This window comes from Salvelinus alpinus, chromosome 19 (assembly GCF_045679555.1).
Source record: "Salvelinus alpinus chromosome 19, SLU_Salpinus.1, whole genome shotgun sequence".
Taxonomy (NCBI): domain Eukaryota; kingdom Metazoa; phylum Chordata; class Actinopteri; order Salmoniformes; family Salmonidae; genus Salvelinus; species Salvelinus alpinus.
Genome location: NC_092104.1, coordinates 41,181,863 through 41,205,458, shown reverse-complemented (window position 1 = coordinate 41,205,458; position 23,596 = coordinate 41,181,863). Strand labels below are relative to the sequence as shown.

Below are 23,596 nucleotides of genomic sequence, written 5' to 3'. Positions count from 1 at the left end.
GACCTTAATTGCCTACCGTCTGTAAGCTGTTAGTGTCTTAACGACCATTCCACAGGTGCATGTTCATTAATTGTTGATGGTTCATTGAACAAGCATAGGAAACAGTGTTTAAACCCTTTACAATGAAGATCTGTGAAGTTATTTGGATTTTTACGAATTATCTTTGAAAGACAGGGTCCTGAAAAAGGGACGTTTCTTTTTTTTGCTGAGTTTACATCTAGGTGAAGGGTATTTTGCAGACTGTTCCATGCAGTGGTGGTCGGTGACGTTTAAGAGGAGGGAGGACGATCATTTTTTTTTAATGAGCGTGGCCTTATTTCTATTACAGTATACTGGAAGACTATCATTCATATCCATTCACCCAGCTCAATGTAACATCGATAGGTTTAGGCTACTACATGAATTTCCCTTCTCCCATCATGAGGTTGCTACAACCTAGCCTATGAATTAAAGTTTACAACGTAGGTGTACAGGTTGAGAGAGAAATTTGAGTAATCATGGTGACAGACAGTGACACATTCAATACTGCCTTGCACACTCTTGCCTGCATCTCGCTGATCTAGGGTGTAATCATTAGTGCAACAGTTGCAAACGAGTTATGTTTATCCTAGTTTCGGTCTGTTTGCAAACATAGTTCACTTTCATGGCAGCCACCAACAAACAGCATGATCATTTTGCTCGTTGTATAATTCCTTCTTGCATCTACGCACTCTCCTCCTCTCACCTTTTCCCTTTGCTTGTGGACTTGATTGCACAACACATCATCTGCCTGTGACCAGGCAAAAAAACCTTTGAATCATAACCGCTAAACGCTACACACAGCCTACATCATTGTCACCGTATTAGCTAATGCCATAGTCAACATAGCTACCAGAAATAACGCAGTTAACCCGCTACAATCATGAAGTACATTGTACAATAAGCAAGCAGTTTAGCAGTTACACCAGCGGGCCCCGGTGGCAATAAATTAATAAAACCAAAAGCTTATCTTGGCTTGGAAGCGCTCCAGTGTTGGATAGCTAGAGCTGGCTAAGTGAATGTGAAAAGAATTAAATCTCTCTCGCGTCTCCTTCCTTTTTGAAGAAATGAATTTGTTCCAAACTGTTCAACTATTGTCTTTCTCTCTCTTTGAGTCAACTACTCACCACATTTTATGCACTGCAGTGCTAGCTAGCTGTAGCTTATGCTTTCAGTACTAGATTAATGTCAGTTCATGCTGCAAGATCTCTGATAGGTTGGAGGTAGTCCTCCGGATGTTCTCATAATTACTGTGTAAGACTATGGAAGGGGATAAGAACCATGCGCCTTCTAGGTTTTGTATTGAAGTCAACCAAACTAACTGTCCTTCGGCAACACCACGGTGCTACCCTACCGAGTGCTGTTGAGGCTACTGTAAACCTTCATTGCAAAACATTGTTTTAATCAATTATTTGGTGATGTGAATATATTTAGTATAGTTTTATCTAAAAAATTGCAACATTTTTTTTAAAGTTATCCATTTCAATTTTTTTGAAATTCACTGAGGAGGATGGTCCTCCCTTTCCTCCTTTGAGGAGCCTCCACTGGTTCCATGCCTCCGGTGCACAATAGGAAAAGGCGGTCTTGCTTAGCTCAGTAACGGCCCTATGTATGAGAAAGTGGGATCCATCCGGAACCATCCACTCTGTAATAAGGTTTATTTGACATTGATTTAGGTCTACATTACAGTACATCCATAGTGATATAGCTATGATAATTGATTTGACTATATTTTTGCAGAAGCTACCAAACAAAAACCAATAGAGCAGTATTATTTCCCTTTTTATTTTTGGCCATTGTTGAGTAAATAAAAATCCATTTGATACAGTACTTAAAAAATATATAATTATCACAGTATGTGAATGTTAGATCTGTGTCAAATAACTTTTAATATTTTTTGTTGGCATTTTATCACCCATACAAAGGTAATAAGTTCACTGATTTAATACACTCAAATATAAATATGTAAGATTAAAAAAAAAAAAATTACATTAACTTTTGTTAGCAACAATTGATACTGGACATGTTATTGAAACAAATAAGATGAGAAATACAGGAAAAAATATATAATTTTCAGTTTAACACATTAATTTAAGAGTAAAGAATTCATGGCAGTAGCAAAGGAAAGGGAAATTCATGAAAGTTATAGACATTTCACTGATCATAAAGTGAACTGATCCAGATAAATTAAATTTCAGGTCAATTGGGACTTACAGTAAGTTAAGCCCTGTCGTCGTCTTCCTTTGGTTTCAGCACAGAAATAACAGTCGGTTTATGGTGCAACAGAGAGAGGTTGTGGATTACCTGATTAGGAAGTGTAAAGTAACAAAGATTGCAATATTTTTTACACAGCTGTTTTCTCCTTGGCTTTTTCATTGTAGAATATTCAACTGATAAAATGTATTTGACACAAATGAGTTTATAAAGTGTATATATAAATATAATGAGCCATATATTCAGTCAAGGCAGAGAAACATTGGCATGTAAAACTAGATTATGAAAGCAGTTATACATATTCTAGTTTTTGCTTCCTATAAATGCATTATTTTAGGCCTCAAGCATCATTATGTAACTGACATTTGTAATACACAATGAAGCCATAATATACATGATCAATAGTGAAAATCTCATGACTTTTCTTCATGAAGGACAGAAACAGAATACATTGACATTATGTAGTTGACATGTTTATAGCTGACTGTGCTACAGTATGTGTAGTGCATTTAGGATGTTGTCCTATAGTCTTCAGTGGATGGTTCCAACACAAACACATTCTCCACACCAGCGTCAGATCAAGGCAGAGGAAACAGGCTGATAAACACAGAGAGACACGTGAAGACAACCAACAATCCAGCCAAGCTGTCCAAAGTGGAGACTAATTGCAACATCTGTGTTGGAACCAATTCTCCATCCGGCATTCCCTCTATCGAGTTACTTACTCTGGCACATGCTGGGAGCCGATTGGTCATGCTCCTGACCTTGTGCTAATCGAGAGCTGAGCTGGGGCCCTGGAGCAGCAGCGGCGGTAGCATTAACCTGTGTGGCGGCTGTCACGGTCGCCATGGCAGCGGTGGCTGACGCAAGAGCTGCTGGGTAGAAGTGAACATCAACGGCGACGGTAGTGAGGCCTAGGGAGACGCAGTGGGAGAGGAGGAGGGGGGCGTTACCGTGGGAGATGCTGACGCTGTGGCGGACGGGCGTGGCACAGGGCTCAGTGGTCTGGAGTGTCAGGGAGGAGCGCAGGCTTTCCTCACGCACAGGAGGAGGGGAGGGAGACGGGGAGCGGAAAGGTGAAGGAGTGAGAGAGGGGGGCTCAGGGAGAAAGTCCTGGCCCTGGCATTGTCCGTATACTCCTCCACCCCCCCAGTCCTCCACACACTGCAGCTGGATGCTGGGGTGAGACAGGATGCAGTCTTTCTCTTCATCCTGGAAGGGGTCAACCTGAGGTGGAGAGGATCCAGACAGCTGCTACTCCTGAATTTGTAATATCTTGGCATGGCAATGTGTGGGAAATGTTGGACATGATTTTACATACATACATACACACACACACACACACGCGCGCGCGAGCACACATGCATACACACGCACACACCACACACACACACATACTGACCTGTGTGTCTTCGATGGGCTCAGTGTAGGTCTCTGCTATGACTGAGTTTTCTGGAGTGGGCTGTGTCTCCTGAGTCTCATCAATGGCAGGGTCTATCATCACAGTGACTGGGCTGGGGGCAGGAAGCCTGGTACGTGTATCTGACGTGTTGGGGCTTTGTTCAATCACAGCCACCAAATCATCATCCTCAAACGCCCTTCCAGAACCGAGGATACATATACTGTACATTAGCCATGAGGGGAAGTACAGTCCTATTTTCATAGAGATATCCTCAACAACAACAAGAACAACAAACATAATAATAGTGCCAACAACAATCACCTGTTCTCATAAGTCCTCCCAGTGGCCAGACGTTCAGCATGTCTGAAGGGGACTCCCAGGTTCCTGGGAACTGTGGAAGACAAGGCTAATGGGATTCAATAAGATTAATATACTGAACAAAGATATAAACGCAACATGCAACAATTTCTACAACTTTACTGAGTTACAGTTAAATGTAACCAAACCATCAAACAGTCAAAGCGTCAATACAAGACTAAGATCGAATCGTACTACACCGGCTCCCACATTCGTCAGATGTGGCAGGGCTTGCAAACTATTACAGACTACAAAGGAAAGCACAGCAGAGAGTTGCCCAGTGACACGAGCCTACCAGACAAGCTAAATTACTTCCATGCTCACTTCGAGGCAAGTAACACTGAAACATGCATGAGAGCATCAGCTGTTCCGGACGACTGTGTGATCACGCTCTCTGCAGCCGATGTGAGTAAGACCTTTCAACAGGTCAACATTCACAAGGCCGCAGGGCCAGACGGATTACCAGGTGTGCTTCGATCATGCGCTGACCAACTGGCAAGTGTCTTCACTGACATTTTCAACCTCTCCCTGTCTGAGTCTGTAATACCAACATGTTTCAAGCAGACCACCATAGTCCCTGCCCAAGAACACTAAGGTAACCTCCTAAATGTCTATCGACCCGTAGCAGTCATGTCTGTAGCCATGAAGTGCTTTGAAAGGCTTGTCATGGCTCACATCAATACCATCATCCCAGAAACACTAGACCCACTCAATTTGGATACCACCCCAACAGATCCACAGATGATGCAATCTCTATTGCACTCCACACGGCCCTTTCCCACCTGGACAAAAGGAACACCTGTGTGAGAATGCTATTCATTGACAACAGCTCAGCATTCCACACCATAGTGCCCTCAAAGCTCATCACTAGGCTAAGGACCCTGGGACTAAACACCTTCCTCTGCAACTGGATCCTGGACTTCCTGACGGGCCACCCCCAGGTGGTAAGGGTAGTTGCTCAGTTGCAATTATGATCACCTCCTGTACTCCCTGTTCACTCATGACTGCACAGCCAGGCACGACTCCAACACCATCATTAAGTTTGCCGATGACACAACAGTGGTAGGCCTGATGACCAACAACGACGAGACAGCCTATAGGGAGGAGGTCAGAGACCTGGACGTGTGGTGCCAGGACAACAACCTCTCCCTCAACGTGATCAAGACAAAGGAGATGATTGTGGACTACAGGAAAAGGAGGACCGAGCACGCCCCATTCTCATCGACAGGGCTGTAGTGGAGCAGGTTGAGAGCTTCAAGTTCCTTGGTGTCCACATCACCAACAAACTAACATGGTCCAAGCACACCAAGACAGTCATGAAGAGGGCACGATAAAACCTATTCCCCAGCGGGAGACTGAAAAGATTTGGCATGGGTCCTCAGATCCTCTAAAGGTTCTACAGCTGCACTATCGAGAGCATCCTGACTGGTTTCATCACTGCCTGGTATTGCAACTGCTTGGCCTCCGACCGCAAGGCACTACAGAGGGTACATCACTGGGGCCAAGCTTCCTGCCATCCAGGAACTCTATACAAGGCGGTGTCAGAGGAAGGCCCAAAAAATTGTCAAGCTGGCAAGCTGTACCGGAGCGCCAAGTCTAGGTCCAAGAGGCTTCTAAACAGCTTCTACCCGCAAGCCATAAGACAACTGAACATCTCATCAAATGGCTACCCAGACTATTTGCATTGCCCCCCTCTTTTACACTGTTGCTACTCTCTGTTATTATCTATGCATAGTCACTTTAATAACTCTACCTACATGTATTAACTCTACCTACATATTACCTCAATTACCTTGACTAACCATGAGGGCATTGACCCACCCACTTGGGAGCCAGGCTCACCCATAGGGGAGCCAGGCCCAGCCAATCAGAATTAGTTTTTCACCTTAAAAGGCCTTTATTACAGAGAAATACTCCTCAGTTTCATCAGCTGTCCAGGAGGCTGGTCTCAGACAATCCTGCAGGTGAAGAAGTTGGATGTGGAGGTCCTGGGCTGGCGTGGTTACACGTGATCTCCGGTTGTGAGGCCGATTGGGCGTACTGCCAAATTTTCTAAAACAACGTTGGAGGCGGCTTATGGTAGAGAAATTAACATTAATTCGCTGGCAACAGCTCCAGTAGACATTCCTGCAGTCAGCATGCCAATTGAACCTGTGTAATGATCATGCTGTTTAATCAGCTTCTTGATATGCCACACCTGTCAGGTGGATGCATTATCTTGGAAAAGAAGAAATGCTCACTAACATGGATGTAAACAAATTCGCGCACAAAATTTGAGAGAAATAAGCTTTTTGTGAGTATGGAAAATTTCTGAGATCTTTTATTTCAGCTCATGAAACATTGGAACAACACTTTGCATGTTGCGTTTAAAGTTTTGTTCAGTATACTTCTTCCCTTTTTGTAACTCCATGCCCAGGGTTCAAATCACTGTCAGAATCTTGCAATTTCTGTTTGTTAAGATTTTTTATGATTGTAGGTGTGCTCACATTTAATAGGCGGTGCCCTGGTTTTTTACAAGTGTCCTGCCCATGAGTAATTTGAACCATGAAAACAGTATGTTAAAAGATAGGCATTAGGGTTGAGATCCAGCAGAGATTGAGCTGGTCAGTCCACTGACCTCTAATCACGGGGACAGGCTCGTTCTTCTGGACCAGGGAGTAGAAGGCCATGGTGATGAAGATGAAGGCCAGAGACACGCCCACTCCCACCACGATGGGGATGTCATGTTTCTCTAGCACTGGGAGCCACGGAGGAGGAGGCTTTACTCTGGGGAAGAGAGGGAGTGAGACAGAGAGCAAGAGAAAGATTGTTCCATCGTTGTCTTAATGGTGATCATAATTATGTCCAAATGCAGCATTTAGTCGAAGTAGCTCCAAATATAATAGGTAAAAGACAGACTTTGGATATTAGGAGGTTCAGTTGTGATGTACATTTCTCTTGCAACATTATCCAATCAAAATAATTAGGAGTAAAACAAACTCATGGCCTCCTGTGTAAAAACGTTAGTCATTACAGCCAACAGAATAATACACCCACATCTTTGTCGCAACTGTGCAAATATTTAAGCAAGACCAAAGGTTCTATTCAGTCTGTACTACTGAAGAGTTACAGATTCGGCAACAGAAATGTAAAGGTCATTTCCGATTGAGCCTAGATATGCAGCATTCACCGTGAATGCAGTCTCCGCTGCAGGAAAATTGCCTGTAAATTTCAGTCACGCTGTAAAGCTGAACTTCTGTGATGCAAATTGAATAGATCCCCAAGTGTGATAGCAGCTGTGGTGGGTGCAGAGTTTTATCTGGAGTCTTGTCAGCAGTTTAAGCCTGTGAACCCCATATATAAAGTTGTAAATGATCTCGTAGATCCTGATACAACCCCTCAGATTCACAGAAAGCTACGTCTTGAAAGTTCTTCCATTGATTAAGCCTTACTGTTGCATTCCCCCTATTCACCATTGTCCACATAGCACACAATCACTCAAAACATTGAGTATTACTGTATATTTTGCTTTGCAAAGAATGCATGCACACTGTAAGCAGATACCAGTGGTATAAAGTACTTAAGTAAAAATACTGGATAGTACTACTTAAGTAGTTTTTTGGGGGTATCTGTAATTTACAATTTATATTTTTGACTACTTTTTCTTTCACTTCACTACATTCCTAAAGACAATTCTGTACTTTTAACTCCATACATTTTTCCTGACACCCAAAAGTATTCGTTACATTTTTAATGGTTAGCAGGACAGAAAAATGGTCTAATTCACACACTTATCAAGAGAACAGTCCTGTTCATCCCTACTGCCTCTGATTTGGCGGACTCACTTAAACACATGCTTTGCTTGTGAATTATGTCCTTTATATAAGGAATTTGAAAATATTTATACTTTTACTTTTGATACTTAAGTATATTTAAAACCAAATACTTTTAGACTTTTATTCAAGTATTATTTTACTGGGTGACTCTCCCTTTTCTATTAAAGGTATCTTTACTTGTACTCAAGTATGGCAATGGGGTACTTTTTCCACCACTGGCAGATACAGTAAAAACTATCTATGCTGTAAGCAGACGACTGGGATGATTTCAAAATAAAAGTCAACTCCGTCTCCCACCTCTTGCCACTGTACCGCATGCTGCCCTACCTGGGGTCCTCACTGGTCTTGATGGGGGACTGAGAAGTGTTCCTCTTCAGCCACTCTGTGGGCTCTGTGTCATTGTGCCTGGTTGGTTTGGCTGGATGAACTGGCTTAGCGGGCTGACTCATGTTCTGCTGCAGGAGGTCTGGTGTGGAGGTCCATGGGGCACTAAGGCCCTTGGGGTCAGGGGTGGGTGGTATGGTGCTCAGGTCAGGAGAATGTGTGATTGAGACTGAAGGCTGGGTCAGGAGATGTGTAGGCTGGGTTTGTTGAGGTTTAGGCTGGGTTTGTGTAAGTTCAGGCTGGGTTTGTGTAGGTTCATGTTGGGCTTGTGTAGGTTCAGGCTGAGTTTGTGTTGGTTCAGGCTGGGTTTGTGTATGTTCAGGCGGAGTTTGTTTAGGTTCAGGCTGAGTTTGTTGAGGTTTAGGCTGGGTTTGTGTGGGTTCAGGCTGGGCTTGTGTAGGTTGAGGTTGGGTTTGTGTAGGTTCAGACTGGGTTTGTGTAGGTTCAGGCTGGGTTTGTGTAGGTTCAGGCTGGGTTTGTGTAGGTTTAGGCTGGGTTTGTGTAGGTTCAGGCTGAGTTTGTGTAGTTTCAGGCTGAGTTTGTGTGGGTTCAAGCTGAGTTTGTGTGGGTTCAGGCTGAGTTTGTGTAGGTTCAGGCTGGGTTTGTGTAGGTTCAGGCTGAGTTTGTGTAGGTTCAGGCTGAGTTTGTGTAGGTCCAGGCTGGGTTTGTGTAGGTTCAGGCTGAGTTTGTGTAGGTTCAGCCTGAGTTTGTGTAGGTTCAGGCTGGGTTTGTGTAGGTTCAGGCTGAGTTTGTGTGGGTTCAGGCTGAGTTTGTGTAGGTTCAGGCTGGGTTTGTGTAGGTTCAGGCTGAGTTTGTGTAGGTTCAGGCTGAGTTTGTGTAGGTTCAGGCTGAGTTTGTGTAGGTTCAGGCTGAGTTTGTGTAGGTTCAGGCTGGGTTTGTGTAGGTTCAGGCTGGGTTTGTGTAGGTTCAGGCTGAGTTTGTGTAGGTTCAGGCTTAGTTTGTGTAGGTTCAGGCTGGGTTTGTGTAGGTTCAGGCTGGGTTTGTGTAGGTTCAGGCTGAGTTTGTGTAGGTTCAGGCTGAGTTTGTGTAGGTTCAGGCTGAGTTTGTGTAGGTTCAGACTGAGATTGTGTAGGTTCAGGCTGAGTTTGTGTAGGTTCAGGCTGAGTTTGTGTAGGTTCAGGCTGAGTTTGTGTAGGTTCAGGCTGGGTTTGTGTAGGTTCAGGCTGAGTTTGTGTAGGTTCAGGCTGAGTTTGTGTAGGTTCAGGCTGGGTTTGTGTAGGTTCAGGCTGAGTTTGTGTAGGTTCAGGCTGAGTTTGTGTAGGTTCAGGCTGAGTTTGTGTAGGTTCAGGCTGAGTTTGTGTAGGTTCAGACTGAGATTGTGTAGGTTCAGGCTGAGTTTGTGTAGGTTCAGGCTGAGTTTGTGTAGGTTCAGACTGAGATTGTGTAGGTTCAGGCTGAGTTTGTGTAGGTTCAGGCTGAGTTTGTGTAGGTTCAGGCTGAGTTTGTGTGACTGAAAACAGGGTGACAGGGCTAGGATGCTGTATATGTGGATATGAAGGATAACTTTGCGTTACAGGACGGTGGGTTTGAGTGATTGAGTCAGAAGGATGCAGGGTTTGCATGAGTAGAGACTGAGTCACAGGTTCTCTGGGCTGGGTAAGACAATCAGGACTCTGGGTAGAGGGGTTTGAAAGGTGGGTGGGAGAGTCTGGAGAAGGTTGTGGGCGTGGGACCAGAGACTGGGTAATACTGGCAATGAGCTTTAGTGGCTTAATTGGTTGGTCAGTGACTTGATGCTGGATATGCATGACTGATGGCTGGTTGTAGATGCTTTGGGATACGGACTGTGTTAATTGAGATTGGCTATGTGGGACTAAAACCTGGCGTTGTGTCACTGGGGGTGGATTATGTGCTAATGTTGGCTGGGTATGTATTATTGGGAGCTGGGTAAGTGTGAGGACTCTATGAGTTACTGAAGGCTGGCTTAGTAGGTCTAAGGGTTGATATAGAGGTGGATGTGGGGCTTGTAGTACTGGAAGCTGGATCTGTGTGATTGTAGGCTGGGTTGGTTTGGCCGAGGCCTGGTCCAATGGGAGCTGGGAGTGAAGGTCAGGTAGTACCAGCAATCCTGTCTGTCCTCCGCTGAGACCTGCTAGTCCTAAAGCTGTCTTCTTGAGAGACGAGAGCAGTCGTAACGTGCCAGGGGTAGACACTTGGGTGATGTCGTTGCTCAAGTCTTTTTGAGATGCTTGGACTGAAACAAGAAAATAATGAAAAGAATGGTGTCAAACAAAACAATGCATGCTAGTCGAAAAACAAGAGTACCACTGCTTCCTGTGGGTTTCTAGGCACAATAGTCAATCACTTAAGCATATTTTTCAGTGGTATATTCTCTAAGTACAAAGCTCTAAACTGATAACACTTGTAATGTCCCAAACATTAACTGCTAAATGAACCATTCGGAATTAATGCCTTAACAATGTGGGGTGCAGCTGCAGCAGAAGGAGAAACCCAGGGTGTCCAAAACACCTCGAAACGTTTGGAGCAACTTCGAAATTTGACATTTGGAGAAATGTTGACAAGCGTCAGAATCTGAAGTCAAATTAGTCAAACCGTGAGATCTTGTTGATCAGTTTAGTTTTGTTTAGTTTATTAATTCGACCATTTACAAAAACAACAAGCACACATAAAACTCCTGACTGGCGGGCGGCTCTGGCGGCTCCTGACTGGCGGGCGGCTCAGGACAGACGGGCGGCTCTGGCGGCTCAGGACAGACGGGCGGCTCTGGCGGCTCAGGACAGACGGGCGGCTCTGGCGGCTCAGGACAGACGGGCGGCTCTGGCGGCTCAGGACAGACGGGCGGCTCTGGCGGCTCAGGACAGACGGGCGGCTCTGGAGGCTCAGGACAGACGGGCGGCTCTGACGACTCAGGACAGACGGGCGGCTCAGACGGCGCTGGACAGACGGGCGGCTCAGATGGCGCTGGACAGACGGGCGGCTCAGATGGCGCTGGACAGACGGGCGGCTCAGATGGCGCTGGACAGACGGTAGACTCAGGCCTGCTGAGGCGCACAGTAGGCCTGGTGCGTGGTCCCGGAACTGATGGTACCGGGCTGGGGACACGCACCTCTGGGCGAGTGCGGGGAGCAGGAACAGGGAGTACTGGACCCTGGAGACGCACTGGATGCCTGGTGCATGGTACCGGCACTGGTGGTACCGGGCTGAGGACACGCACCTCAGGGCGAGTGCGGGGAGGAGGAACAGGGCATACAGGGCTCTGGAGACGCACAGGAAGCCTGGTGCGTGGTGGTGGCACTGGTGGTACTGGACTGGTGCGAGGGGCTGCCACAGCCGGACTGGTGCGTGGAGAAGGCACCGGATAGACCGGACCGTGGAGGCACACTACAGGTCTCGAGCACAGAGCCTGCCCAACCCTACCTGGCTGAATGCTCCCCGTAGCCAGACCAGTGCGGCGAGGTGGAATAGCCCGCACTGGGCTGTGCTGGCGAACCGGGGACACCATGCGTAGGGCTGGTGCCATGTACACCGGCCCGAGGAGACGCACTGGAGACCAGATGCGTAGAGCCAGCTTCATGGCACCTGGCTCGATGCCCACTCTAGCCCGGCCGATACGAGGTGCTGCTATGTACCGCACCGGGCTATGCCTGCCTACCAAGGACACCGTGCGCATCTCTGCATAACACGGTGCCTGCCCGGTCGCTCTCTCTCCACGGTAAGCACGGGGATTTGGCTCAGGTCTCCTACCTGGCTTAGCCACACTCCCCGTGTGCCCCAACCAATACATTTTTTGGGCTGCCTCTCTGGCTTCCAGCCGCGCTTCGTGCAGCCTCCTCATACCACCGCCTCTCCGCTTTCGCTGCCTCCAGCTCAGCTTTGGGGCGGCGATACTCACCAGCCTGTACCCAGGGTCCCTTGCCGTCCAGAATCTCCTCCCAAGTCCATTTCTCCAGATATTGCTGGTTCTCCTGCTGCTGCCCGTTACCACGCTGCTTGGTCCTTTTTTGGTGGGTGGTTCTGTCACGGCTGTCGTCTTCCTCGTCTGAGGAGGATAAGTTAGAAGGATCGGAGGACCAATGCGCAGCGTGGTAATTGTTCATCTTACTTTAATAAAGGTGAACACTCAAAATACAAAACAATAAAAGTGACAACCGAAACAGTTCTATCTGGTGCAGACACACAAAGACTGAAAACAACCACCCACAAAACCCAACACAAAACAGGCTACCTAAATATGTTTCCCAATAAGGGACAACGATTGACAGCTGCCTCTGATTGAGAACCATATCAGGCCAAACACAGAAATAGCAAAACATAGAAATACAAACATAGACTGCCCACCCCAACTCACGCCCTGACCATACTAAATAAAGACAAAACAAAGGAAATAAAGGTCAGAACGTGACAAAACTGTAGTATTTGCTGGAGTATTTTTGCAGACTGTAGTATACTGTAGTATTTACTGTAGTGTTTTTATTTAATGAAGTGTTACTGTTTTATTATCTTTGAGGTTCTTCTTGAGGAAACCTACTGGAGAAATACTAAAGAAGCACATCTTCCATAACCTGTGGGTAGTATTCTACAGTAAACTCCAAAATTCTACTCCAAAGTACTACACATGATTGAGGGCTACTACAGTGTGTAGTATAGTATACTACAGTATTGTTGTATTCTATAGTAAACTGCGGTATTTTTTATGTGGGAGTGATTGGAAAAAAAACTGTAAGTTGACTGTATAAAGTTTGCTTTCAAAGAGTGTTCTAAATCTAAAGCATGTATTATAATAATTTATTATGCTTATGTTGTATTAATAGAAGGGGAGGGGTTATAAGACCCCTCCCTCCTTACATTTATAGGGTCCTAGACTACAGATTAACAATATATATACATTATGAGGTTTAATATTGTTCCACAGAACTTTTCTAGGCTCTCTGCCTCAGAAACTGTCTGAGGAATGTGTGACTGAAGACAGAACTCTACAGGGGAGTGTAAGAGATAAGAGATTAGTCAGACATTCCACTATAAATCAACTTGGACATTTACTTCTAAGCTTTTAGATAGCTATATAAACAAGAGTTTTAGTGTTGAGTAGGCATGGTTTTGGTCTCAGGAGTAGAAGATAATGACGTAGGCAGTGACATCACTAGGGCTGGACTTCGGGTTTAATAAAATAACTTGGGACCTTTTAAATGTTGCAGAACTTACTCGGAAACATGCATTATGTTCCTGTTGTCAACTTCTGTCGGCAATTGCATTCATAAAGGTTTTTGAATGATTTAATTAAAGATAATAATGCTAATTTCACCAATGAGTGAATGATTGACAAGTGTCATGACGTTGGCCTGTGGGTAAGGTTTATGACCCCCCCCCATAAATACCTTTCTCCCCTCTCTCTCTTGACTCTACTGAAGTACTCTTGAATAGCCTTTGTTAAACGTAGAGAGTCTGGGAACATCAAACTGTGGGGGGAAAGGAACCATATTTCGGTAATCCAACCAGTGGAAAATATGCGTTGGTACTTAATGAATATGATGTCAGTTCGGTTGTCATCTGAGACATTATGACTGATGACAGGACGACATAAACTGTATCTGGTAAAGTCTACACATTCTAGTTATCAGATTCACATGGAATTGTTGTGCAATTTAAATGTTTGAATATGAAACTATTTGTGAAAAGATTAAATGTAATTTTTGCTTCCAAATGAGAGAATTGGGTTTTCATAAGGTTAGAACTCTGCTCAATCAGTGAGCCACCCCTGTGAAGAGACATTGGTTATAAACTATGAAACACACCCTTCTCTCCCTCAACTATATAAGCCCTTGACGAAAATGTAACCTTCTGTTCCGAGGACGAGAGGACAACGGTCCATACATTAAAAAGGACTAACATGTCAACTACATAACTAAGCCAACCTCAGCGTGAGCTTTGGTTGTGAATGGTATGAACTTTGAACTCTTATTCACTAAAGAAGTGAGACATCCTAGCCGTTGAGTTAGCAACAGCAGCTGTAAACGTGGGCTAGGAAAGGACGAACGACGTATCCAGTCTAACACACAACGACGATACTACAACGTATCCAATTTACCAACAGAGACATTCTTCCGAGGACATGAAGATCTCTGTTGGCCAACACCTACGACCAACCTACCGAAGCGCAGCTCAGAGTAAATATTTATTGTATTTTCCTTTTCCAAATGGGCGGTAATTTAGAATGCATAAGATACTGTATTTACGATAGCATGGCTTCTCCCTTTGTTCCTCAGTCTTCCCGCTCTTTCACTCAAACCCAACCCCCTTTCCTTTGTGTAACCAGCCGTCATGTCGGCTCCGTCCACCAGGGACGTTTTCTGTATGACATCATTTGCATTCTGTGTATATGTAATTCTGTGTGATTAGTTAGGTATTTAGTAAATAAATAATTAAACCCAATTTTGTATTGCTGATTCAACTTGTTAGCCAGGGTTCGTGAAGATAACCAGGAATTTACAACTTTCAGATGAGACTGAAATAAGGTGACGATTAATATTGACTGCTATTGATGTAAAATATTACTAGGTCTTTAAGAGTTTATTCGGAAGATAACAGCTCTATAAACACTTTTTTTGTGGTGCCCCGACTTTCTAGTTAATTACATTTACATGATTAGCTCAATCAGGTAATGTTAATTACCAAGAAATGATTTTATAGAATAGCATGTCATATCACTTAATCCGGCCTAGCCAAAGACACAACACAAGGAACAAGGAAACGAACCCCAACACATGCATATTACATAACATAACACATTACAATATTGCCTCAGCCTTGTAAATACTGAAAAAGGTTGTTAGTACAAGGATTCGCATGCATAGCATACTATGATTTAAGTTTTGGGCTGTACACACCTGTGCTTCCTGCCTGTAATTGGGTCATCTCAGAACGCTGAGCTAAACTCAGGACGTTACTGGACAGGGGAATTCTTTGCTCTGCTTCAGTGTTTGGAACCTGCAATTTGTGGAAAGATGTTTGTCAGATTCATGATATGTGACATTGTCAGAAACGCATACCAACTGAACCACTGAAAGCCGTTAAAAATAAACACACAACTGGAGATCGCAACAAAGATGTGACTCATGATGTTCAACAACGGTAAACAATTCAGCAAACAAGCGTTAGAGACTTTCCCATCAACCTCATTATTACTCACTGCAGACACAATCTGTCTATGCTGCTTGTCTCTATCAGCCGGGTCATCTTCAGCTTTAGATAGAGGAGATAATGATGAGCATAGATAGGTTGACAGTGTGTGTGTTTGTGTGTGTGTATTCTACTGTAGATATCATAAAGACATGGATAATACCAGAGATGGTGAGGGTGGCTCTTCTTTGCTGTTGTCCCGCTCTGTTCTCAGCGGCACAGTGGTAGTCCCCTGCATCAGACAACTGAACACTGGAGATATGCAGAGCCCCCTCATCTGTACACACATGAAAGCACAAAGTCACACATTCACCAAACACTTAATGAACATTGCAACAACAGCCTTTATAGCCAGGTACAAAAATATCCCCTATAGCACATTCCCTTAACCAATATTGCAGAAGCTGTTCAGACCACTAAAAAGCTAAGGAGAGCTTCAACATGTTGCTTTCACTAATCTGACCTCTTCTACTTGAGTAGAAATGGCTTTTCCTCTATAGAAGTAGAAAGGGCTTTGCCTCTATAGAGATAGAAAGGGCTTTGCCTCTATAGAAGTAGAAAGGGCTTTGCCTCTATAGAAGTAGAAAGGGCTTTGCCTCTATAGAGATAGAAAGGGCTTTGCCTCTATAGAAGTAGAAAGGGCTTTGCCTCTATAGAAGTAGAAAGGGCTTTGCCTCTATAGAAGTAGAAAGGGCTTTGCCTCTATAGAAGTAGAAAGGGCTTTGCCTCTATAGAAGTAGAAAGGGCTTTGCCTCTATAGAAGTAGAAAGGGCTTTGCCTCTATAGAAGTAGAAAGGGCTTTGCCTCTATAGAGATAGAAAGGGCTTTGCCTCTATAGGGGAATGTGCTTGTTTTTCTTTCTTAGCAGGTGTACTTTTTAAATGTGACTGGCTCACCATCTACATGCCTCTCCAGGGTTGTGGTGATGGAGGTCTGAGAGTGTCCTCTGGTCCAGGTGTACCTGATGGGGAGGTCCCCCACTGCTCTGCATGGCAGTACCACGGAGGACCCTTCTGAGCTGCTCACTGCTCCAACGAAGGACACTATGATGGGGCTCACTGAGCCAGAGAGGGGGGAAGGGGGAGAGAGCACCACATCAGACCTTATCATCGTCTCAGTACATTAATTCAGGTAATAAACACCTTAATCATATGCCCGAGCTTCACTTCCAGGTAATGTTGATCAAGTTAACTTCGTTGTCCATACCTGGGATATAGGCCAATATATTCAGCATGATCAACAACAAAAAAAATGATCATGATTTTTTTACTTAATCAATTGTACTGAACAAAAATATAAACGCAACATGCAACAATTTTATTGATTTTACTGAGTTACAGTTCATATGAGGAAATCGGTCAATTTAAATAAAGTCATTAGGCCCTAATCTATGGATTTCACATGACTGGGAATACAGATATGCATCTGTTGGTCACAGATATAGTACCTTAAATGAAATGGGCCTCACAATGGGTCATTACGGTATTTTTGTGCATTCAAATTGTCATCGATAAAATGCAACTGTGAGCGTTGTCCGTAGCTTATGCATGCCTACACCATAACCCCACCGCCACCATGGGCACTCTGTTCACAACGTTGACATCAGCAAACCGCTCGCCCATACACGTGGTCTGCGGTTGTGAGGCCGGTGGGACCTACTGCTAAATTCTCTAAAACGACATTGGAGGCGGCTTATGGTAGAGAGATTAACATTAAATTCTCTGGGAACAGGTCTGGTGGACATTCCAAGTGGACATTCCAACATGCCAATTGCACACTCCCTCAAAACTTGAGACATCTGTGGCATTGTGTTGTGTGACAAAACTGCACATTTAAGAGTGGCCTTTTATTGTCCCCAGTATAAGGTGCACCTGTGTAATGATCATGCTGTTTAATCAGATTATTGATATGCCACACCTGTCAGGTGGATGGATTATCCTGGCAAAAGAGAAATGGTCACCAACAGAGATTTGGTCACCAAAAAGGGTCACCAAAATTTGAGAGAAATAAGGTTTTTGTGCGTATGGAACATTTCTGGGATCTTTGAGTTCAGCTCATGAAACATGGATGAGCCCGCAGTACTATAGTTTAACACCAAACAGAATGTGTGTACTGTACTGGGTGAGGGAAGTTACCAGCGACACGTAAAGTAGCTGTGCTCCGGTCATGCCCCACAGTGTTAGAGGCTGCACAGGTGTAAGTGCCCTCGTCATAGCTCCTGACAGACAGGATGTAGAGGGTAGCGTTTCTCACCCTGAGAACAGAGAAGTTGGTCGGTCATTATCACAGAAATGGAAGTGGTCTCCTGTCCTTGTCAAGCTAAAGGTTCCTGACAAAAGATTGGTTGATGACATCAAAAATGTTTTCTAGTGTACAGTAACACAAGACTGTGTTGGCCCACTGAGCTAAAACCTCACAGAACCCCTTCTGTTACACTGAACGTACCCCACAGTGATCTTTCCACCAGTCTGCATAGAGCGTCCCTGTTTGGACCAGACGATGGAGGGAAGGGGATGTCCCCAAACCTGGCAGTGGAACACCACCTGGGCCCCCACAGGGACCATCACCACTGGGGGCCACAGCCTCACCGAGGGAGGGGCTGGCAGGACAATAGTGGATCAGGGGGAGGAGGAAGAGTAGGCCGAACTTCTTACTTCTGTATCAATATATCTCAGACAATGGACTGTGTCTCAGATGATGATTGCAATTGTATATGCGTACTGAATGTAAACATGCTTTATCAATATCTCCTATACAGACACAGAATATAATATCTCCTATACAGACACAGAATATAATATCTCCTATACAGACACAGAATATAATATCTCCTATACAGACACAGAATATAATATCTCCTATACAGACACAGAATATAATATCTCCTATACAGACACAGAATATAATATCTCCTATACAGACACAGAATATAATATCTTCTATACAGACACAGAATATAATATCTCCTATACAGACACAAGGCTAGTGAATAATAAACCTACGTCATGTGTGATGTCTTACCAAAAACGGTCAGTCTGGCTGTTCTAGAGGTCACAGATCTGTACAGGTGGATGTTGGACGCTCTGCAGAAGTACACTCCCCTGTCTGTGTCATGGGCACTGGAGAAACAAGCAGTTAAAAATGGCTTACACTGGCTGATAAAGGCAGTTATACTCAATGAACTAATCACTGATCATAATCTTGATGTGATTAGCCTGACTGAAACATGGCTTAAGCCTGATGAATTTACTATGTTAAATGAGGCCTCACCTCCTGGTTACACTAGTGACCATATCCCCCACGCATCCCGCAAAGGCGGAGGTGTTGCTAACATTTACGATAGCAAATTTCAATTTACAAAAAAAAAAAGACGTTTTCGTCTTTTGAGCTTCTAGTCATGAAATCTATGCAGCCTACTCAATCACTTTTTATAGTTACTGTTTACAGGCCTCCTGGGCCATATACAGCGTTCCTCACTGAGTTCCCTGAATTCCTATCGGACCTTGTAGTCATGGCAGATAATATTCACATTTTTGGTGACTTTAATATTCACATGGAAAAGACCCACTCCAAAAGGCTTTCGGAGCCATCATCGACTCAGTGGGTTTTGTCCAACATGTCTCCGGACCTACTCACTGCCACAGTCATACTCTGGACCTAGTTTTGTCCCATGGAATAAATGTTGTGGATCTTAATGTTTTTCCTCATAATCCTGGACTATCGGACCACCATTTTATTACGTTTGCAATTGCAACAAATAATCTGCTCAGACCCCAACCAAGGAGCATCAAAAGTCGTGCTATAAATTCTCAGACAACCCAAAGATTCCTTGATGCCCTTCCAGACTCCCTCTGCCTACCCAAGGATGTCAGAGGACAAAAATCAGTTAACCACCTAACTGAGGAACTCAATTTAACCTTGCGCAATACCCTAGATGCAGTTGCACCCCTAAAATCTAAAAACATTTGTCATAAGAAACTAGCTCCCTGGTATACATACCCGAGCTCTGAAGCAAGCTTCCAGAAAATTGGAACGAAAATGGCGCCACGCCAAACTGGAAGTCTTCCGACTAGCTAGGAAAGACAGTACCGTGCAGTATTGAAGAGCCCTCACTGCTGCTCGATCATCCTATTTTTCCAACTTAATTGAGGAAAATAAGAACAATCCGAAATCTATTTTTGATACTGTTGCAATGCTAACTAAAAAGCAGCATTCCCCAAGTGAGGATGGCTTCACTTCAGCAGTAATAAATTCATGAACTTCTTTGAGGAAAAGATCATGATCATTAGAAAGCAAATTACGGACTCCTCTTTAAATTTGCGTATTCCTCCAAAGCTCAGTTGTCCTGAGTCTGCACAACTCTGCCAGGACCTAGGATCAAGGGAGACACTCAAGTGTTTTAGTACTATATCGCTTGACACAATGATGAAAATAATCATGGCCTCTAAACGTTCAAGCTGCATACTGGACTCTATTCCAACTAAACTACTGAAAGAGCTGCTTCCTGTGCTTGGCCCTCTTATGTTGAACATAATAAACGGCTCTCTATCCACCGGATGTGTACCAAACTCACTAAAAGTGGCAGTAATAAAGCCTCTCTTGAAAAAGCCAAACCTTGACCCAGAAAATATAAAAAACTATATATCGAATCTTCCATTCCTCTCAAAAATTATAGAAAAAGCTGTTGCACGGCAACTCACTGCCTTCCTGAAGACAAACAATGTATACGAAATGCTTCAGTCTGGTTTTAGACCCCATCATAGCACTGAGACGGCACTTGTGAAGGTGGTAAATGACCTTTTAATGGCATCAGACCGAGGCTCTGCATCTGTCCTCGTGCTCCTAGACCTTAGTGCTGCTTTTGATACCATCGATCCCCACATTCTTTTGGAGAGAATGTGGGGAGGACCACTATTGTTTTAGGACCACTATTGTTTTCACTATATATTTGACCTCTTGGGGATGTCATTCGAAAACATAATGTTAACTTTCACTGCTATGCGGATGACACACAGCTGTACATTTCAATGAAACATGGTGAAGTCCCAAAATTGCCCTCGCTAGAAGCCTGTGTTTCAGACATAAGGAAGTGGATGGGTGCAAACTTTCTACTTTTAAACTCGGACAAAACAGAGATGCTTGTTCTAGGTCCCAAGAAACAAAGAGATCTTCTGTTGAATCTGACAATTAATCTTGATGGCTGTACAGTCGTCTCAAATTAAACTGTGAAGGACCTTGGCGTTACTCTGGACCCTGATCTCTCTTTTGACAAACATATCAAGACAGTTTCAAGAATAGCTTTTTTCCATCTACGTAACATTGCAAAAATCAGAAACTTTCTGTCCAAAAATGATGCAGAAAAATGTGTCCATGCTTTTGTTACTTCAAGGTTAGACTACTGCAATGCTCTACTTTCCGGCTACCCTGATAAAACAAATAAACTTCAGTTAGTGCTAAATACGGCTGCTAGAATCCTGACTAGAACCCCAAAATGTGATCATATTACTCCAGTGCTAGCCTCCCTACACTGGCTTCCTGTTAAGGCAAGGGCTGATATCAAAGTTTTACTGCTAACCTACAAAGCATTACATGGGCTTGCTCCTACCTATCTTTCCAATTTGGTCCTGCCGTACATACCTACACGTACGCTAAGGTCACAAGACGCAGGCCTCCTAATTGTCCCTAGAATTTCTAAGCAAACAGCTGGAGGCAGGGCTTTCTCCTTTAGAGCTCCATTTTTATGGAATGGTCTGCCTACCCATGTGAGAGACGCAGACTCGGTCTCAACCTTTAGGTCTTTACTGAAGACTCATCTCTTCAGTAGGTCATATGATTGAGTGTAGTCTGGCCCAGGAGTGTGAAGGTGAACGGAAAGGCTCTGGAGCAAAGAACCGCCCTTGCTGTCTCTGCCTGGCCGGTTCCCCTCTCTCCACTGGGATACTCTGCCTCTAACCCTATTACAGGGGCTGAGTCACTGGCTTACTGGTGCTCTTCCATGCCGTCCCTAGGAGGGGTGCGTCACTTGAGTGGGTTGAGTCACTGACGTGGTCTTCCTGTCTGGGTTGAAGATATCCCTCTAGTGGTGTGGGGGCTGTGCTTTGGCAAAGTGGGTGGGGTTATATCGTGCCTGTTTGGCCCTGTCCGGGGGTATCATCGGATGGGGCCACAGTGTCTCCTGACCCCGCCTGTCTCAGCCTCCAGTATTTATGCTGCAGTAGTTTAGGCTTCGGGGGGCTAGGGTCAGTCTGTTATTTCTGGAGTATTTCTCCTGTCTTATCCGGTGTCCTGTGTGAATTTAAGTATGCTTTAACGGTCCTGACCTGTTTTATGTTGTTTTTGTATGTGTTTAGGTCAGGGCATGTGTTTTGGGTGGGCAGTCTATGTTATCTGTTTCTATGTTGGTTGTGGTTGCCTGGTATGGCTCTTAATTAGGGGCAGGTGTTTTGCGTTCTCCTCTAATTAAGAGTCATATTTAGGTAGGGTGTTCTCACTGTTTGTTTGTGGGTGATTGTCTTCCGTATCTGTGTTATGTCTTGCACCATACGGGACTGTTCGGTTGTTCGTGTCGTTTCGATGTAGTCTGTTCCTGTCCGTAAGTGTTACGTTTAATTATGTAAGTTCATGTTCAGGTTTCGTCTACTTCGTTTTCTTGTTTTGTATTTTTGAAAGTGTTTTGTTTTTCCGTGTTGCCATCATCGTCGTTTCAAATAAAGATATGGCCTATTTCCCTACTGCTGCATTTTGGTCTGATGATCCTTCTCTCCTCTCCTCGTCCGAGGATGAGGAGAGCGACAGCCGTTACATATGCTCTCTCTAATTCTTTCTTTCTTTCTTTCTTTCTCTCTCTCGGAGGACCTGAGCACTAGGCCCATGCCTCAGGATTACCTGGCATGATGACTACTTGCTGTCCCCAGTCCACCTGGCCGTGCTGCTGCTCCAGTTTCAACTGTTCTGCCTGGAGAACAGTCGGAACCCTGACCATAGAACCCTATGGAACCCTGACCTGTTCACCAGACGTGCTACCTGTCCCAGACCTGCTGTTTTCAACTCTCTAGAGACAACAGGAGATGTAGAGATACTCTCAATGATCGGCTATGAAAAGCCAACTGACATTTACTCCTGAGGTGCTGACTTGTTGCACCCTCGACAACGACCGTGATTATTATTATTTGACCATGCTGGTCATTTATGAACATTTTAACATCTTGGCCATGTTCTGTTATAATCTCCACCCGGCACAGCCAGAAGAGGACTGGCCACCCCTCATAGCCTGGTTCCTCTCTAGGTTTCTTCCTAGGTTTTGGCCTTTCTAGGGAGCTTTTCCTAGCCACCGTGCTTCTACACCTGCATTGCTTGCTGTTTGGGGTTTAAGGCTGGGTTTCTGTAAAGCACTTTGATATATCAGCTGATGTAAGAAGAGCTATATAAATAAATGTGATTTGATTTGATCATACAATACATTAACATAGTCACACACACACACACACACACACACACACACACACACACACACACACACACCTGTGGAACATGAGGTCTCCATTAGGCCCAACAGTGAAGTGTGTCTTGGGAGTGAGGAGGCGGTTGTTCTTGAACCAGGACACCGTGGCTGGAGGCCTGCTGTAGGGGGGTCTGCAGACCAGAGTAACAGAGTCTCCCATCCTCACTGTCTGGTTGGTGGGCTGCAGGACAAAGTTCCATTCCATCTCTGTGGAGAGGGACAGAGGTACTGTATGTCAGTTAAGGTGATAGTATTGATATTTAGGTTGGAATAATAACAACCAGAGCATGGTATACAGTACCTGCTGGGAGGAGATAGGCAGGCTGAGATCTGACAGTCTCCCTCTCATTCCTGGCCTCACAGTGGTAGGAACCCTCATCTTCCTCAGACACATTCCTGGGAATGAGGAGCACAGATGCTTTTTACATTGGATTTAAAGATTTAAAAAACAATGATAATGTCATAATGTCCTCAAGATCTCCTCACTTGAACACAAGCAGCTGTCCCTTGTTCTGCAAACTCAAGCCGGAGCTGTTCACCAGGAGATGGCTGTCTTTGAACCATTGCACTGTGGGAGCTGGGAAGCCTCGGGCAGCACAGCACATGGAGACCTCTGTCTCCATTGCGATGGTGAGGTTGTCAGGGCCCTGGGTGATCTGCAGCCCTGTAGGGACTCCTGCAGAGCAATAGATACAGTACATGTGTGTGTGGGGGGTGGGTGTCTCAACTCTACACAGACTTCCTGTG

At 44.7% G+C, this 23,596-nt stretch overlaps 3 protein-coding genes across 3 annotated transcripts; all 3 read right to left on the bottom strand.

The window, feature by feature from the left end:
* Window positions 1-1,785: 1,785 nt before the first annotated feature.
* Window positions 1,786-9,003, bottom strand: LOC139545602 (uncharacterized). Its single transcript, XM_071353560.1, has 5 exons — window positions 8,134-9,003; window positions 6,609-6,757; window positions 3,956-4,040; window positions 3,635-3,830; window positions 1,786-3,459 (listed from the first exon to the last, which is right to left on the bottom strand). The coding sequence occupies exons 1-5, from the start codon at window positions 8,253-8,255 to the stop codon at window positions 2,950-2,952; spliced, it is 1,062 nt and encodes a 353-aa protein (XP_071209661.1). The 5' UTR covers window positions 8,256-9,003; the 3' UTR covers window positions 1,786-2,949.
* Window positions 8,372-18,328, bottom strand: LOC139545866 (muscle M-line assembly protein unc-89-like). Its single transcript, XM_071354068.1, has 8 exons — window positions 17,794-18,328; window positions 17,484-17,602; window positions 16,245-16,406; window positions 15,512-15,625; window positions 15,359-15,411; window positions 15,057-15,156; window positions 9,166-10,405; window positions 8,372-9,122 (listed from the first exon to the last, which is right to left on the bottom strand). Exons 1-8 carry the CDS (start codon window positions 17,910-17,912, stop codon window positions 8,372-8,374), a joined length of 2,658 nt encoding a protein of 885 aa, XP_071210169.1. The 5' UTR covers window positions 17,913-18,328.
* On the bottom strand, window positions 18,326-23,519 carry LOC139545971 (roundabout homolog 4-like). The gene is made up of 4 exons (XM_071354238.1): window positions 23,336-23,519; window positions 23,151-23,245; window positions 22,870-23,056; window positions 18,326-18,467 (listed from the first exon to the last, which is right to left on the bottom strand). Exons 1-4 carry the CDS (start codon window positions 23,470-23,472, stop codon window positions 18,347-18,349), a joined length of 540 nt encoding a protein of 179 aa, XP_071210339.1. The 5' UTR covers window positions 23,473-23,519; the 3' UTR covers window positions 18,326-18,346.
* Window positions 23,520-23,596: the final 77 nt, after the last annotated feature.